Source organism: Nilaparvata lugens, chromosome 5 (genome assembly GCF_014356525.2).
Source record: "Nilaparvata lugens isolate BPH chromosome 5, ASM1435652v1, whole genome shotgun sequence".
Lineage (NCBI taxonomy): Eukaryota > Metazoa > Arthropoda > Insecta > Hemiptera > Delphacidae > Nilaparvata > Nilaparvata lugens.
In genome coordinates, this window is record NC_052508.1 from 33895736 (window position 1) to 33910991 (window position 15256).

Sequence of the window (15256 nt, forward strand, 5' to 3'; positions counted from 1 at the left end):
AACGGAACTATTCAGCCAAAAGCTTAAAGGAGTAAGAAACACTTCCCTTTTCATTCCTTCACAGTTAAGACCCTTATTTTAAAGTTACCATATCTAGTGAGATTCTTGTTCATTAAATTCTATGTATTTTAATTGTAAGCCAATACTTGAGGCAATATTATTTATTACATTTTTAAATTATGTTTCAATTGATTGCTTTCTGGAAATTTACATTTTAATTGTTCATTATTTGATTGGTGAAGGAAATAATTAATTTGAAAATTCCCCACATGCTGAAGACCAAAGCTTGAACGAGCCGCCGATTATATAATTTAATTTAAAGAAACTACTACACCAGGAAGGATAACGTGAGTTATCTTTTTATTCATGGGGCCTCATCCTTTGCTTCGAAAAAGTGCAGAAATTTTTTACTTTGTTAAATGATTGGCCACATCGACAAGCGCTTTTAGTATTAAGAATTAGAAATTCAATTTCCTTTATAAGAATTTTTAAAGTCCGTAAAACGTGCATGATAGCACAGCATTTTAGCGTATTTAAAACCTGTTTATCAAATCCTGAAACTGCACTGTTTGTCAATTATTATTATAATTCATTATATTTTGAATTTAGTAGTTTGCTTCCTGAGTTCAATTATTTCTTTAGCCCTTCAAATTTTGTGCCTGGCATGTTCGCACTTGTTAGGAGCCGATCAAAGACGATCATTGAAATAATTGATCCAAATTTGGACAAAGGAACAGATTTAAGTGGAAATATTGAGTAGGGTCAGATCGAGATTGCATATTCTCTGTCCTTACCTGCTAATATATCAGCTTTTTTCTGTGCCCAACTTTAACTTAGGAGCAAACCTTCTACTACAGAGCAGATGCAGCTGTAGTAATAATTCCACACAGTAGAGCATACAGTTCGAAAAGATTCTGATCTCGAAATATTTTCTGAATGGCATTTGGTCTATCAAACCTATCCTAGCCCTTCAGAATTTATTAGAGGCACAGTCCCGCAAATTATATGCATCAAGATTTTTGCTCGACCTGTCTGGTTTTATATACCGTTTTCATACAGGTAATAGTTTAAGATCACCGAACCCAGTGTCTAGCAATCGCTACACTGCAACCTACATTTTGAAAAGAATATTAATCTCATACAATCAGTCATTGGACGAATCAAGGGTGTGTGAGAGTTTATGCCTCCTGCGATTTGGATGATTGTATTAAATCTTGTACTGACTTACTCAGTCTGGTGTCCTCATAGTGTTCATTCACACGCTTACAAATTTCAAGTTAGAACACAGAGGATTCAGTATAAGATTTTTTTTATACATGTGATGTCTCCATTTGGGGCATTACTCAAATATTATTGAAACCCCCCCAAGGAGCGTTACAAGTGGTAGCTTGTAATTGGAATGATTTCATTTGAACACTGTGAAGACTGTGTATACAGTTGATACTAAAACTATACTGTATTGAAGATAGTATATTGGTGCTTTAGTTAAAACACACTCTAATTACTATATACATGCACACATAATACATTTCAGATTTATTTTCAGGGATGATAAAACAAGCATTCCTTATAGCAAGCATTGCAGCTTCCCTTGCAACTAATGCTGGCATTTTGAAGTGAATCTCACATTGGCGCCTGGTGCCACTCACTTGTATTAGAGTACCTCGTTACTTTTTAAAAGCTCTCAGATAAGATCAAAGACATGTTAATGTTTAGGGTCATATCCTTAATAAATACCGTACTTATACAGTTCATTTCCCATTATGGGGCTAATGTTTACACGTCTAATTACTTCTAATTACGTCTAATAGCTTCCAATTACTGTAGTTGAAGGATAATTTGTATCTACAGAATGCTTCCACAAATCGACTCTCTGTACAAGTCTTTTATAGTGAGATTCAATTTAAACTGTCATCTTTGGTTGACAAGAAAGCATTGATGTTATTGGAAAGCTGATACTGTAGTTTGAAGAGAATCTGACTGTCCCTTTCAGCTAAGTGATTCAGGTATATTGTATTTAATTGCAGTAGAATTATGCTTTCAAATTGAAACGATCTACACCTTGTTATGGTTAAATTTGTGCAAATTTATTGTCAATTGACGTCAAGTGGAGGAGGCTTGACGCAAACAATGGCAACTCATTGAAGGCAGAGCTCGTTGTAGTTATCTAACGGCATCGTATTGTAGTTTTATGAATGAAGTTCTCTGCACGTGTATCGTATGGCGTCTCGGTGTCTCTGACGTATGACGTATTTGCTTTGCACCTGTGAGGCACTATCTAGGTTATCAGAGCAAAGCATACAAACATTTTCTCGATTCTTTGCTACTTTTTATTGTTATGTGTGTTTTGTGTTTTTCATGCATTTTCTATAGCCTGCAATGTTTGTGTAGGCCTAGTTGAAACCTACTGCAAACACAAGAATAGTATGTATATTATAGATATATGTAGATAGTATATAAATAGCTATATACTATCCTTGGTGCAAACACAGATGACAAAAATGGTAATAAGCACCATTCAATATATATTCAATATTAGGGACCGGTTGCACAAAAACCGGTTAAATTTTAATCGTGATTAATTTTACGAGAACCAATCAGAGAAGGCTTTTTCAAGAAGAAGGCTTCTCTGATTGGTTCTCGTGGAATTAATCATGATTATAATTTAACCGGCTTTTGAGCCACCGGCATCACTAATGAATAATGAATTCTATTTTTTGTTTTCCAATTTTTCCAGGTAAGCCATCTTTCAGTAGGTTTCATCAGAGACAAGAATAATATAGTACTTACTTATCCTTCATCTATGGTTTCATTCATCGAGTAAGTACTGATGATGATATAAATAAGATAGTCAACTCTTACGTATTGTAACATTTTGATTTCGACTGTATTTTTTATAATAATTAGAAATTTACTTTCAAAATCTGACTAATGTTAACTATATAAGCCTAAATTTTAAGCTTTTGATGGAGGCTACTCTTATTAATTTGAGTCCAAGTTTTTATAATTCAGCAGAAAATTTTCAACCATTGACTTTTCTATAATTCAATATTTTTGATCATTGATTTTCCGATTAGGCTAATAAACAAATTATGTGAACAGTCAAGTTTTCGAGTAGTAAACAAGATTGCACAATCAATGATTCAATTATATCAATGGTGAGCGAGTTGAACTTCCCATTCTTGAAATGATATTCAAATTGTGTAGCAAAAAACTCAATTTACTAATATGATAATAAATTGTGGATAACTTTATTTCAGTCTCACAAAGTAGAATGTTGCTAATCTATACTTATAAAATTCTTATCTCACTGACTAACTGATCACGATTTCTGGAAAACTACTGGATTGCAACAAAACTTTTAATATAGCTTCCTCATACGTCCTAGGTACTCACTAAGAAATCTTTTGGCGATATTTAAACTCTAAGGGTGGTTTTTAAGGGTTTAAGGTTCGTCTTTTAGCATTATTTATATTATTTTTCTCCCAATCTCTTGATTATAATTGAAATGTCCATATCATATGTTACTATAGAACTATAATCTAGAGAGAGTACATATTCGAAATAGTTGATAACTGGCGACCAGTTAAAAATTTTGTCAGGTTGGTATTAAGTTGAGATTATTTCATTAGGTTAACATCAAGTTGAAGAATTAATTAAAATGCATTTATCGAGAACAAATTGATTGGGCACTGCTGCTTCAATCAGAGCTATTCCTGGGAGTATAAATAATTTTTATTTTTCATAAAACAAACTTTTATGACGGGAGTTGCTTTTATCAATTGATCCTATTCTATCAAGACTAATTTTGTTTGTATATCCGACAGATCGCGAACACTGCTTAAAGGGGTAATTAAAAACTTCAGGAGTGTCCGTTGTGGAATCTGTTTGTAAATAATCAGGAAATTCGGCCAAAATTCAACTTGGGCGAAAGAAAGGGGTTATTTAATAAAACGGCCAAATAGCTGTTGTTGCTTTTCCTAATGTGAAAATATCTTGCATAGAAGTAAGGCGTTTTCCCATGAATCAATTATTCCCAAACATTGATTGTTTTACCAAAGAAAATATAAGGTAGCTTTTGATACAAATATTGGAGAATATGTATAAGTTAACAGTTCGTTGACTGTCAGTATTCTTCATTAATAGCATCAATGCTCCCCTTTCAAACAATGCTGACACATTAATGTGAATCTTACTATAATCTGTTTACTTTAGATCAGATGAAGAAAATAATGTTGATGATTGCTACTGTTTCAATTTCAATCATGTTCGACATTTCTGCTTTTGATGCGAGCTGTTATTATTATGTGAAATGAGCTCTCATTGAATGAAATCATAATCATTGAAGTCAATAATATTATACTAAGAAAGCAATTTGTTTGAATATGTGTGTTTGTGGATATATGTATCTATGTCGGACGGATCTCGAAAACGGCTCTAACGATTTTGATTAAATCAGGAATGTATTGTGCTTGCGACAAAATACATTATTTTGGAACAGGTCTCAACTCTGGGAGAATTCGTTGAACTACCAAAAGAAAGGATTATTGGTCCCTCAAGTAGCAGCTGATCAGTAAAAAGTTCTCCATAGTCTGTTGAAAACGTAAGAAAGTGTGAGCAAATAAAAAACATTTTAATAGCTGTAGTTGAGTTACCAAATTTGGCGATCTCATTTTAATAAATTGCAGTATTCATGGAACATCTAGAAGAATAGGTTCAGAAAGTGACCGGATGATAGCAAAAGAAATTTAAAATCGATCACTCCAAACATATAGTAGTTGAATGTAATGTTCATTGTGAGGTGATAGAAATGCGACTAATTTCCTCAGCTTCTGTTGTATTGGTTCCTCTGTTGCTCTATGTTTGTACACAGCCATGTCCTTGAAAGAGACAGTTGCACTGTCTGTTAATTCATAATCTGGACTAAATACCACGAAAACCAATCAGAGAAGCCTTCTATTGAAAAAAAACCCTGCTCTGATCAATTCTCATGAAATTTAATCCTGATTGAAATTGAACATGCTTTTGTGCTCCTGGGCCTGATATTTTCATGTTTAAAAAAAAGGTGTGGCGCACTCACACAACTTTCCTTGCCGTTATGAAAATTGATCACCTGACGCTAGTGTTCCCGCGCATCTCAAGTCTACTATTCAAAGATTTAAGCCAGCTGGTGACAGGGCAATAACGCTGGAGTCACACATGAGGTCTGCTATCTCTTCGTAGTGAATGATTTAATAGAATCAACAATAATTTGCAATTGAATATTCACATTTTCTCGAATTTAAAGCTTATTTTCAATTTTAGGTGAAAATGTTACTGAACATTAATTGTAGAGATTTTCATGCTCAATCTACTCCACTTGATTTTTTCTGTTTCAATTGTATCTGAAGCCTGATAATTGGGAATCTATCTGCATTGATGGGGCGGAGCTCCTGAAATTTCTACAGATATGGGACTTGTGGCAATTGATAGAGCTTATCAATGATGAGTTGTCAATTCAGATCGAAATTAAATTGAGTTACATGTTAGTTTACATCCAAATCTTCATCCCCAAAGCTTTTGGTTTCAAGCTAACATCAAAGAAAGAAATCATATAAGTTAATGGTAGTCAATAATCAAAGCGATCGAATAAACTCTATTCAGATTTATGCAAATTCACATTAAAATGATCCCACTTGAATTTTTATGATTGTAGTGTTTATGACATGTGAAATCAGCCACAATAAATGTTATACTATTATGAATGGACTCTTATGTCTGAATGGACTTCCATGGAAGAAAGAATCAGTGGATTGGCTGCTTTTACACTTTTGGATAAGTGAAATGAAAAGTAAGCGACAGGCTATACCAAAAATTCCAGAATAAGCAAGAGATCCATGGATACCAGTGTCATCAAATTCCGAATCAACTCATTTCAGAATTTATTCTTCAATTGCATAAAGCAAAATCAAAAATAACATGATCACTGCTAATTTGATAACTGTCAATATTAATTGCCAAAGAATAAAGTCGAAGTAGACTTTTAAGCCCCGCCCAATATTCTACAAAATCAGACAATCAGATCGCTGCAATCAGACTAATATTCTACAGAACACTTCCAACACATCAATTAATTATTCTAATGATTTGACTCAGTAATTTTCATGCCAAGTTGTGCCCTAATCTCAAAAACTATTATAACAATATTTTGATAGAATTATGAATGTTTCACAAAAATAATCTTATCTTTTAATTCCCGTAGCGAAGCACGGGTGCCCTGCTAGTACAGTATATAGCAAAATGGAGGTTCATGAAGGTTCAAGAGATAAGTCTTGGTTGTAAAATCACTCTCATGAATGAAATCAATTTCAATAATCATTCAATTAATAATCCAGCATGGATGGTGCCATGCGAAACTATCATTTATAACATAATCAAAAGAGATATTTTTGATCATTGTATGAAGTATTTTCTCTTTTCTTCATTAACATTAAGTTAGTTAAGTCAGTTTATAAAAGTATTTTTGTGTGTAGTTCTATTTATGAAGAATAAATAAATTTTAATCTGTGATCTGAACATTTTCCTTGAAGGAAAACAGTCATGTGGTTAGCGGTGGATTGCACACATGTCTAATCATTGATTAAATCAAGGAAAAAGAAAGGGATTCAAAATATAAAAGCAATTATCAATTTACAAATCGTATGGGAGTTTTCCTCATTCATATTATTTTGTTCGGCTTATTCCTCCATTGCGGTTATTTTTTATAATTATTCTCATCTACTAGCGTATTTACTATACTACTATTTCTGTGGTAAAAATGTCAGAATAAACTGAATCGGCGAACTAGATAAGAAGAACTCTCATTGACTCAAATATCACACTTTATTATGACTCTAAGGCCGTTGTTATTGGAATATTGAAAATTGTTATTATTCAATGTGTAGGTGGGGTTATGCATTGTCTTGCCATGACTTATATTATACCAATTTTCTCGGAATAAGTCATATTAAAGAGGATATCAAATAAGTTCAAATATACTACATTCTATTATATTATGGAAGCTTATATGAAAGGGAATCCGCAACTTGCGCTCAGCGGTCAGAATGTGTTTTGGGCACTCAGATTGAACGTAACAAAGTGAACGTCCGTGACGTTGTGATGTACCCAATGATTGTACAGCCCCTGCCTGAGTTATGAATTAGAATATTTATAGACCATTATGCGAATGAAACAATTCCATCACTGAGAAAGAATCACAATCTTAACTAAGGCAGATAAACGACAGTTATCTGACCTATGAAGGCTGCAACTAGTAAATCAGTAATAGTATATCTTTCAGAAATTTATTAACAAAAGCAACATGTATTCATAATGTTTACTATTTTGATCGGTAATTCAAATATTTGGAAATTAGAATTGAACCAATACATAACCCTAGATAAACCAATAAAGCTAACTTGTCAACAACTAGCCAATTGAGAAGGCAGTTTGATTAATAATTGTTTGCAACAGCTATATGATATTAATTTTTTCACCTTTCACATTGTAATTTATATGCCGAATGGGCCCAAATATTTATTTATGAGCTGTCATAAAGCTATATTTATTATAGAGCTTAAACATGGTCTGTTTATATGTAGTGATTTGGGATTGACATTCTAACACATCGTAAACAATGTAAACAAAAGAAATATATTCATTATTATTATTACAAGCATGTGTGTTGTTATATTTCTATATACTTCTATTTTATTTTATAAAATTACATCTATGTTCTACAAATTATTGGCTATTTTTGAAATTTACAAAGTTAGCGCCAGCACAAGTCCTTTTGAATTGTTAAACTTATCTCATTATTTAAGAAATGTACAGATGAAATAATATTATTCATTTTATGTTTTTATGGAACCTAATAATAATTTAGAAAACCTTACAATAAGGAATTTTACTCATTTAAAAGCTTTAAAGTTGGATCTATTTCCACCACCCATTTGGCGCTTTTGTTATGTCACAGGATCTAACCAATCCTGAATTAGTATGTAAATTTGGAGAGCATTAATTTCTAAGAAGAAACTCAGGTGGAAATTAGAAGAAGAGGACTCGAGGCCATTTTCGAGAAATTACCAGTGGGATACAGACCTGGTCCACATACTTAATTTTTAAAAAGCTTTAATTCCTGTTTTAATGTAATTTAATCTTTGTTCTTTCTGTTTTTAAAAAGTTGTTCCAAAGTTCCTATAGTAATATGTGATATTAGTTTTTGTGAATTCATTTAAAGAAACCCTAAAATTATAATAGTGAGGTCTGTTCGACGATTTCGCCATACGTGAAGGATCTAGCCGGCACAATATATTCTATGGCCGAATATATTTCGAATACCAAAACGGAAACAAGAGTAAGTTGTTCGAACATATAGAAGGGGATCCTCACTATTCTACGAAAATTATACAGCATATAAATTCGTCAATTTAGGAAAAAGTCATGACTATAGATTTAAGGGTACCAAATTATTATAAATGATTTTTATTTCAATAAGTCAAATTTAATATTCACATTGTACTTAGCTGAAAGGTCTATTTCCTTAGGCGAACCCTCACCCTGAAATATTTTTTATCTATTCATTTACTCTATTCTCAAATTATAATTTTGTATTAGCCTACTTGGCCTATTTAATTTTGTATGTCTTATGACCCTTTCCAAGGGCTGTCACCTGCCTTAATTTAATCAATTTTAAATTATTAAATTTTCATACAGTATCTATCATTTGAAGATTCCACTCTGTTATCATTTAATATTCACTCATTATCAGTTGGAAACTATATTTTGTATAATCTGTTCATCTATCAATTCAATTTTTTGCTATTTGGGAATTTCTTCAACAATATATTTATATTATCTATTCACCTCTCTGAGTTTATTTCATTACACCTTCAAGTTTATTCTTTCTCAACTGACACATATCGATCGTGCAAGACACGACCTGCTTTGTAGTAGTCAGATATTATTGAGTATCATAAATATTATTAGAACATTATTTCCTCTGGTGGTAGATGGTAGTCGACATTCATATCAAATAATAAAACATTTTATTGGAGATATCCTCCCGAACCAAGTAAGGTCGACTGTCATCAACCTACCGCATCGAGGTGTATTAGATCCAGCATTAACAACCAGTTAATGCCACAAGGAGAGGTAATTGATCACATAGACAGCATCAAAATTAAACTCTGTACTCGAAGCATCTACTATTTTGGTCTGGCACATTGCAATCTTACAACCTGTAGTATTTGTCAGAGACCTGGTTCGCATGGATTTGCCATTTTGTCTGTTGTCTTGTTCGGTCTAATATCTCTTCCAACTGTGAAACAGGTATTAGAATCTAAGTATAATAGTTATTATTTCGAGAGTGAAATCACTCAGAAGTTTAAATCTCTGCTTGATCCTAGCGACAGCATTGATTATAATAGGCAGATTCAAACTGAACTGCATTTTATTACCAAATTGGATTCAATTTTAATTTACCACATCCCCACCTACGGCATTAGTTTGGAAGTTTACAGTTCCCACTTCGGCTACATTTGTAGATCGCCAACCTATCAATTCAACAAATTACTTTATCAAATCAATCTCGTCTATATTCTGTTCACTCTGCCTAGATCCTCTGAATTCAGTGCCATCAATGCTTTTGCAAGATGGATAAAAATCAAACTAACCTATAATTATGAAGTACAGCTTCATAACCTCAAATTTTCCAACTGTTTATTTGGTTTTTTAGTTCAATTACTCCAGTTACAAATTATTGGCTATTTTTGAAATTTACAAAGTTAGCGCCAGCACAAGTCCTTTTGAATTGTTAAACTTATCTCATTATTTAAGAAATGTACAGATGAAATAATATTATTCATTTTATGTTTTTATGGAACCTAATAATAATTTAGAAAACCTTACAATAAGGAATTTTACTCATTTAAAAGCTTTAAAGTTGGATCTATTTCCACCACCCATTTGGCGCTTTTGTTATGTCACAGGATCTAACCAATCCTGAATTAGTATGTAAATTTGGAGAGCATTAATTTCTAAGAAGAAACTCAGGTGGAAATTAGAAGAAGAGGACTCGAGGCCATTTTCGAGAAATTACCAGTGGGATACAGACCTGGTCCACATACTTAATTTTTAAAAAGCTTTAATTCCTGTTTTAATGTAATTTAATCTTTGTTCTTTCTGTTTTTAAAAAGTTGTTCCAAAGTTCCTATAGTAATATGTGATATTAGTTTTTGTGAATTCATTTAAAGAAACCCTAAAATTATAATAGTGAGGTCTGTTCGACGATTTCGCCATACGTGAAGGATCTAGCCGGCACAATATATTCTATGGCCGAATATATTTCGAATACCAAAACGGAAACAAGAGTAAGTTGTTCGAACATATAGAAGGGGATCCTCACTATTCTACGAAAATTATACAGCATATAAATTCGTCAATTTAGGAAAAAGTCATGACTATAGATTTAAGGGTACCAAATTATTATAAATGATTTTTATTTCAATAAGTCAAATTTAATATTCACATTGTACTTAGCTGAAAGGTCTATTTCCTTAGGCGAACCCTCACCCTGAAATATTTTTTATCTATTCATTTACTCTATTCTCAAATTATAATTTTGTATTAGCCTACTTGGCCTATTTAATTTTGTATGTCTTATGACCCTTTCCAAGGGCTGTCACCTGCCTTAATTTAATCAATTTTAAATTATTAAATTTTCATACAGTATCTATCATTTGAAGATTCCACTCTGTTATCATTTAATATTCACTCATTATCAGTTGGAAACTATATTTTGTATAATCTGTTCATCTATCAATTCAATTTTTTGCTATTTGGGAATTTCTTCAACAATATATTTATATTATCTATTCACCTCTCTGAGTTTATTTCATTACACCTTCAAGTTTATTCTTTCTCAACTGACACATATCGATCGTGCAAGACACGACCTGCTTTGTAGTAGTCAGATATTATTGAGTATCATAAATATTATTAGAACATTATTTCCTCTGGTGGTAGATGGTAGTCGACATTCATATCAAATAATAAAACATTTTATTGGAGATATCCTCCCGAACCAAGTAAGGTCGACTGTCATCAACCTACCGCATCGAGGTGTATTAGATCCAGCATTAACAACCAGTTAATGCCACAAGGAGAGGTAATTGATCACATAGACAGCATCAAAATTAAACTCTGTACTCGAAGCATCTACTATTTTGGTCTGGCACATTGCAATCTTACAACCTGTAGTATTTGTCAGAGACCTGGTTCGCATGGATTTGCCATTTTGTCTGTTGTCTTGTTCGGTCTAATATCTCTTCCAACTGTGAAACAGGTATTAGAATCTAAGTATAATAGTTATTATTTCGAGAGTGAAATCACTCAGAAGTTTAAATCTCTGCTTGATCCTAGCGACAGCATTGATTATAATAGGCAGATTCAAACTGAACTGCATTTTATTACCAAATTGGATTCAATTTTAATTTACCACATCCCCACCTACGGCATTAGTTTGGAAGTTTACAGTTCCCACTTCGGCTACATTTGTAGATCGCCAACCTATCAATTCAACAAATTACTTTATCAAATCAATCTCGTCTATATTCTGTTCACTCTGCCTAGATCCTCTGAATTCAGTGCCATCAATGCTTTTGCAAGATGGATAAAAATCAAACTAACCTATAATTATGAAGTACAGCTTCATAACCTCAAATTTTCCAACTGTTTATTTGGTTTTTTAGTTCAATTACTCCAGTTTACCATTATTCATTAAGTGCATGTTCATGCCCCTCCACGGAGCAGTACATGACAACGTCAACACGAGTGATGCCATTTTGGTGAACACTTTTTCACAAGGAGGAGAGCAGAGTCTCGACGTCACAATAAGTATGACGTCATGAATACATATATTGATATCCATAGTTGCTTAGAATCGATAGTTTAGTCACAGAATACCATGTATTTACAGAATCACTGAATGTACTCAGTGGTTTAGCAGCCTAGTTGGCAGAGCCACTGTTACAAATTCCTGATATTAAAACTCTTCTTCTTCTTCTCTTCTTCTTCTTCTTCTTCTTTGGCTGTGCCTTTACCCATTTAAATGGGGTCGGCATTCCTTCCTCTTAGTCTGCCTCTCCACAAAGCCCTATCCAATGCTTCCTCTCTCCTCCAACCACTCTCCCGCAAGTCAGCCACTATTCTATCTCCCCACCTCATCCTAGGTCTACCTCGTCCTCTCACACCATCCATAACCAAATCCAGCACTCTTCGTCCAATATAATCCTCCTCTCGTCGCTGTACATGCCCAAACCACCTCATCCTTGTCTCCTACATTTTCTTTCCCAGTGGTCCAACTTTTACAGTGCCTCTGATCAATTCATTTCTTATATAACTCTTCTTGTAACCCCACACATCCATCTCAACATTCTCATCTCAGTCACTTCCATCTTTTGTTCCTGTTCCTTTGAAATGGTCCATGTTTCTGTTCCTCACAGCATAGCTGGCCTCACAACTGATCTATACATTTTTCCCTCCATTTGACAATTCACTCTCTTATCACAAAGAACACCACTCATTTTTCTCCAGTTCATCCATCCATAATTCAATCTATGCTCTATTTCTACATCAAGCCCTCCATCTCTCTGTACACCTGAACCCAGGTACTTAAAACTTGCAACTGGTTGGAGTTGGTTTCCTTTAAGCTGTAAGGGTAGCCCATCATTGTTCCCCAATACCATGTACTCTGTTTTTGATCAGCTAATTTTCAATCCCCTTTCCTCCAAAGTCTTCCTCCAGCATTCCAGCCTTTCATCCAACTCATCTTTGGTAGGTTCACAGAGCACAATGTCATCTGCAAATAGCATGCACCATGGTGCTGGCCTCTTGACTGCAGCACCCCCGACATCTATGAGCAGATCAAATGGATATGGGCTAAGTGCTGAACCCTGAAGAAGGCCAACTTGCACAGGAAACAATTGGGTCCTTCCCACACTGGTTCTCACTCGAGTTATGGCTCCCTTGTACATCTCCTGCACCAATCGAACATACTTCTCTGGCACACCTTTTCCTCTCATACTTCACCAAATCTCTTGCCTGGGCACCCTGTCATAGGCTTTTTCCAGGTCAACAAATGCCATGTGCAGCTGAGACCTTAGCTCTCTTGCCTTCTTCACCAGCTGCCAGAGAGCAAATATTACATCTGTTGTTTCTCTTCCTGGCATAAATCCAAATTGCTCCTAACTGATTGTGGTCTCTTGTCTCAGTCTCTTCTCAATAATCCTCTCCCAAGCCTTCATTGTATGAGACATTAGCTTTATGCCTCTATAATTATTGCACTCTTGGACATCACCTTTACCCTTGTAGATGGAAACCAATACACTATTTCGCCTTTCATGTGGCATTTTCTCTTCGTCCCATATTCTTGTCAGGAGATTCCACAACAAATCAACTCCCTCCTCCCCTAAGCACTTCTAGGCTCCAATTGGGATTTGATCCACTCCCACAGCTTTCCCATTCTTCATTGCTCTCAGTACAACAGCCACTTCATTCCTGTCTATTTGTTGCACAACATTCTCATTTATATCCCCATCTTCAAACTTTTCTCTTGGATTCTCTTCATTCAGTAGTCTTTCAAAATATCTCATCCACCAACCTCTTATCTTCTCATAATCTTTTAGCACAGCTCCTGTCTCATCCTTCATTTGCTTCATCAAAATGAAATCTTTGGATTGTCTTTTGTCTTGGCTATTATGATCAACTGTCTTTCTCCAAGACCTTCCTCCAGTTTCCTGTATGCCTCATCCATTGTCTTAGCCTTTGCCTGTGTCACTGTCCTTTTTGCTTCCTTCTTTCCCTTAGCATACCTCTCCTTGTCCTCTGGGCTGCCTGTCAAAATCCATTGCTTCAAAGCTTCCTTCTTTCTTGCAACCACCATTCTCACATCCTCATTCCACCACCATGTTTCTTTATTCTCTGGTGGGCCTTTACCAGATGTCATCCCCAGTATTTCTTCTCCTGCTCTTCTTAAAATACTTGCATCCATACTCCACCATTCCTGGACACTGTCAGGTATTTTCACCTCCCTCAATACTCTGTCCTTGAATAATTGTTGTTTTGGACCATCCTTCAACTTCCACCATTTGATTTGGCTTTCTTTATTTGGCTTTAGACCATGCTTTCCCTTACTTATGAACTCTCAGTCCATCACTAACAATTTATGCTGTGCAGACACATTATCACCATTAATAACTTTGACATCCTTTATTTCTTCCAGGTGATATCTCCTCCATAGCAAATAATCAATTTGGCTCCTTCGACCTCCACTCCTGTATGTTATCAGCTGCTCTTCTCTCTTCCTAAAGAATGTGTCCATTATTGCTAAGTCAAAGGCCACAGCATGGTCTACAATTCGCTGTCCTCCTTCATTCCTCCTTCCAAAGCTCTGTCTCCCAAAAACTCTTTCCTCTTCATCATTGTTACCCCCTACATGGCCATTCAGGTCTCCACCAACAAGAACTCCGTCTTCCTTTGGTACTGCCATCATCACCTCATCCATAGCACTCCACAACTCGTCCTTCTCTGCTTCATCCCTTCCCATTATTTGTGGTGCATACACACTCAGCAGTGTTGTCTCAGTCTCACCAACATTCAACCTTAAACTCATAATTCTGTCATTCCTTCTCTCAACTGACATAACTTCCTCCTTCAGGTGTCTATCCACTATAATGCCCACTCCATTCCTAGCATTGCTATCCACGCTGCTATAAAACATCTTATAGCCTTCTGCCAGCACTTTTGTCTTATTTCCTCTTCATCTAGTCTCCTGAAAGCAAAGAATATTAATCCTTCTTCTCTCCATCATATCCACAATCTCCCTGCTCTTTCCAGTCATTGTACCAACATGCAATGTTTCAATCCTAACCTTCACTTTCTCCTGTGCTTTTCCATTCACTCCGCTCGCAAAATGTTCCCCCGGAGATCTGAATGGGGAACTAATCCGGAATATTTCTTTTGCGGCATCATCATTCTTGGTTGTGGCAGGTTTCTACAGCCGGATGCCCTTCTTGATGCGAACCCTCGCCATTCTCCCGGGCTTGGGACCGGCACTCAAGGCCGGTATGATATTGAAATTAAAGAGCTTAAAATCATTTTCATTTAAAGTAGCTTACTTTTTATAGTAAAGTCACTACCGTAGCGATCTTTAAGTCTTGTACCCTACATATTCTCTTGT

The 15256-nt window shown here is 34.9% G+C and overlaps 1 protein-coding gene across 1 annotated transcript; it reads right to left on the minus strand.

The window, feature by feature from the left end:
• Positions 1-14221: 14221 nt before the first annotated feature.
• Positions 14222-14797, minus strand: LOC111052365 (craniofacial development protein 2-like). Its single transcript, XM_022339025.2, has one exon. The coding sequence runs from the start codon at positions 14795-14797 to the stop codon at positions 14222-14224; it is 576 nt and encodes a 191-aa protein (XP_022194717.2).
• Between the last annotated feature and the right edge of the window lie 459 nt (positions 14798-15256).

What these genes read in the sequence shown, in the direction of transcription:
- LOC111052365 (XM_022339025.2), bottom strand. Translation starts at nt 14,797, where the DNA reads ATGTTTTATAGCAGCGTGGATAGCAATGCTAGGAATGGAGTGGGCATT.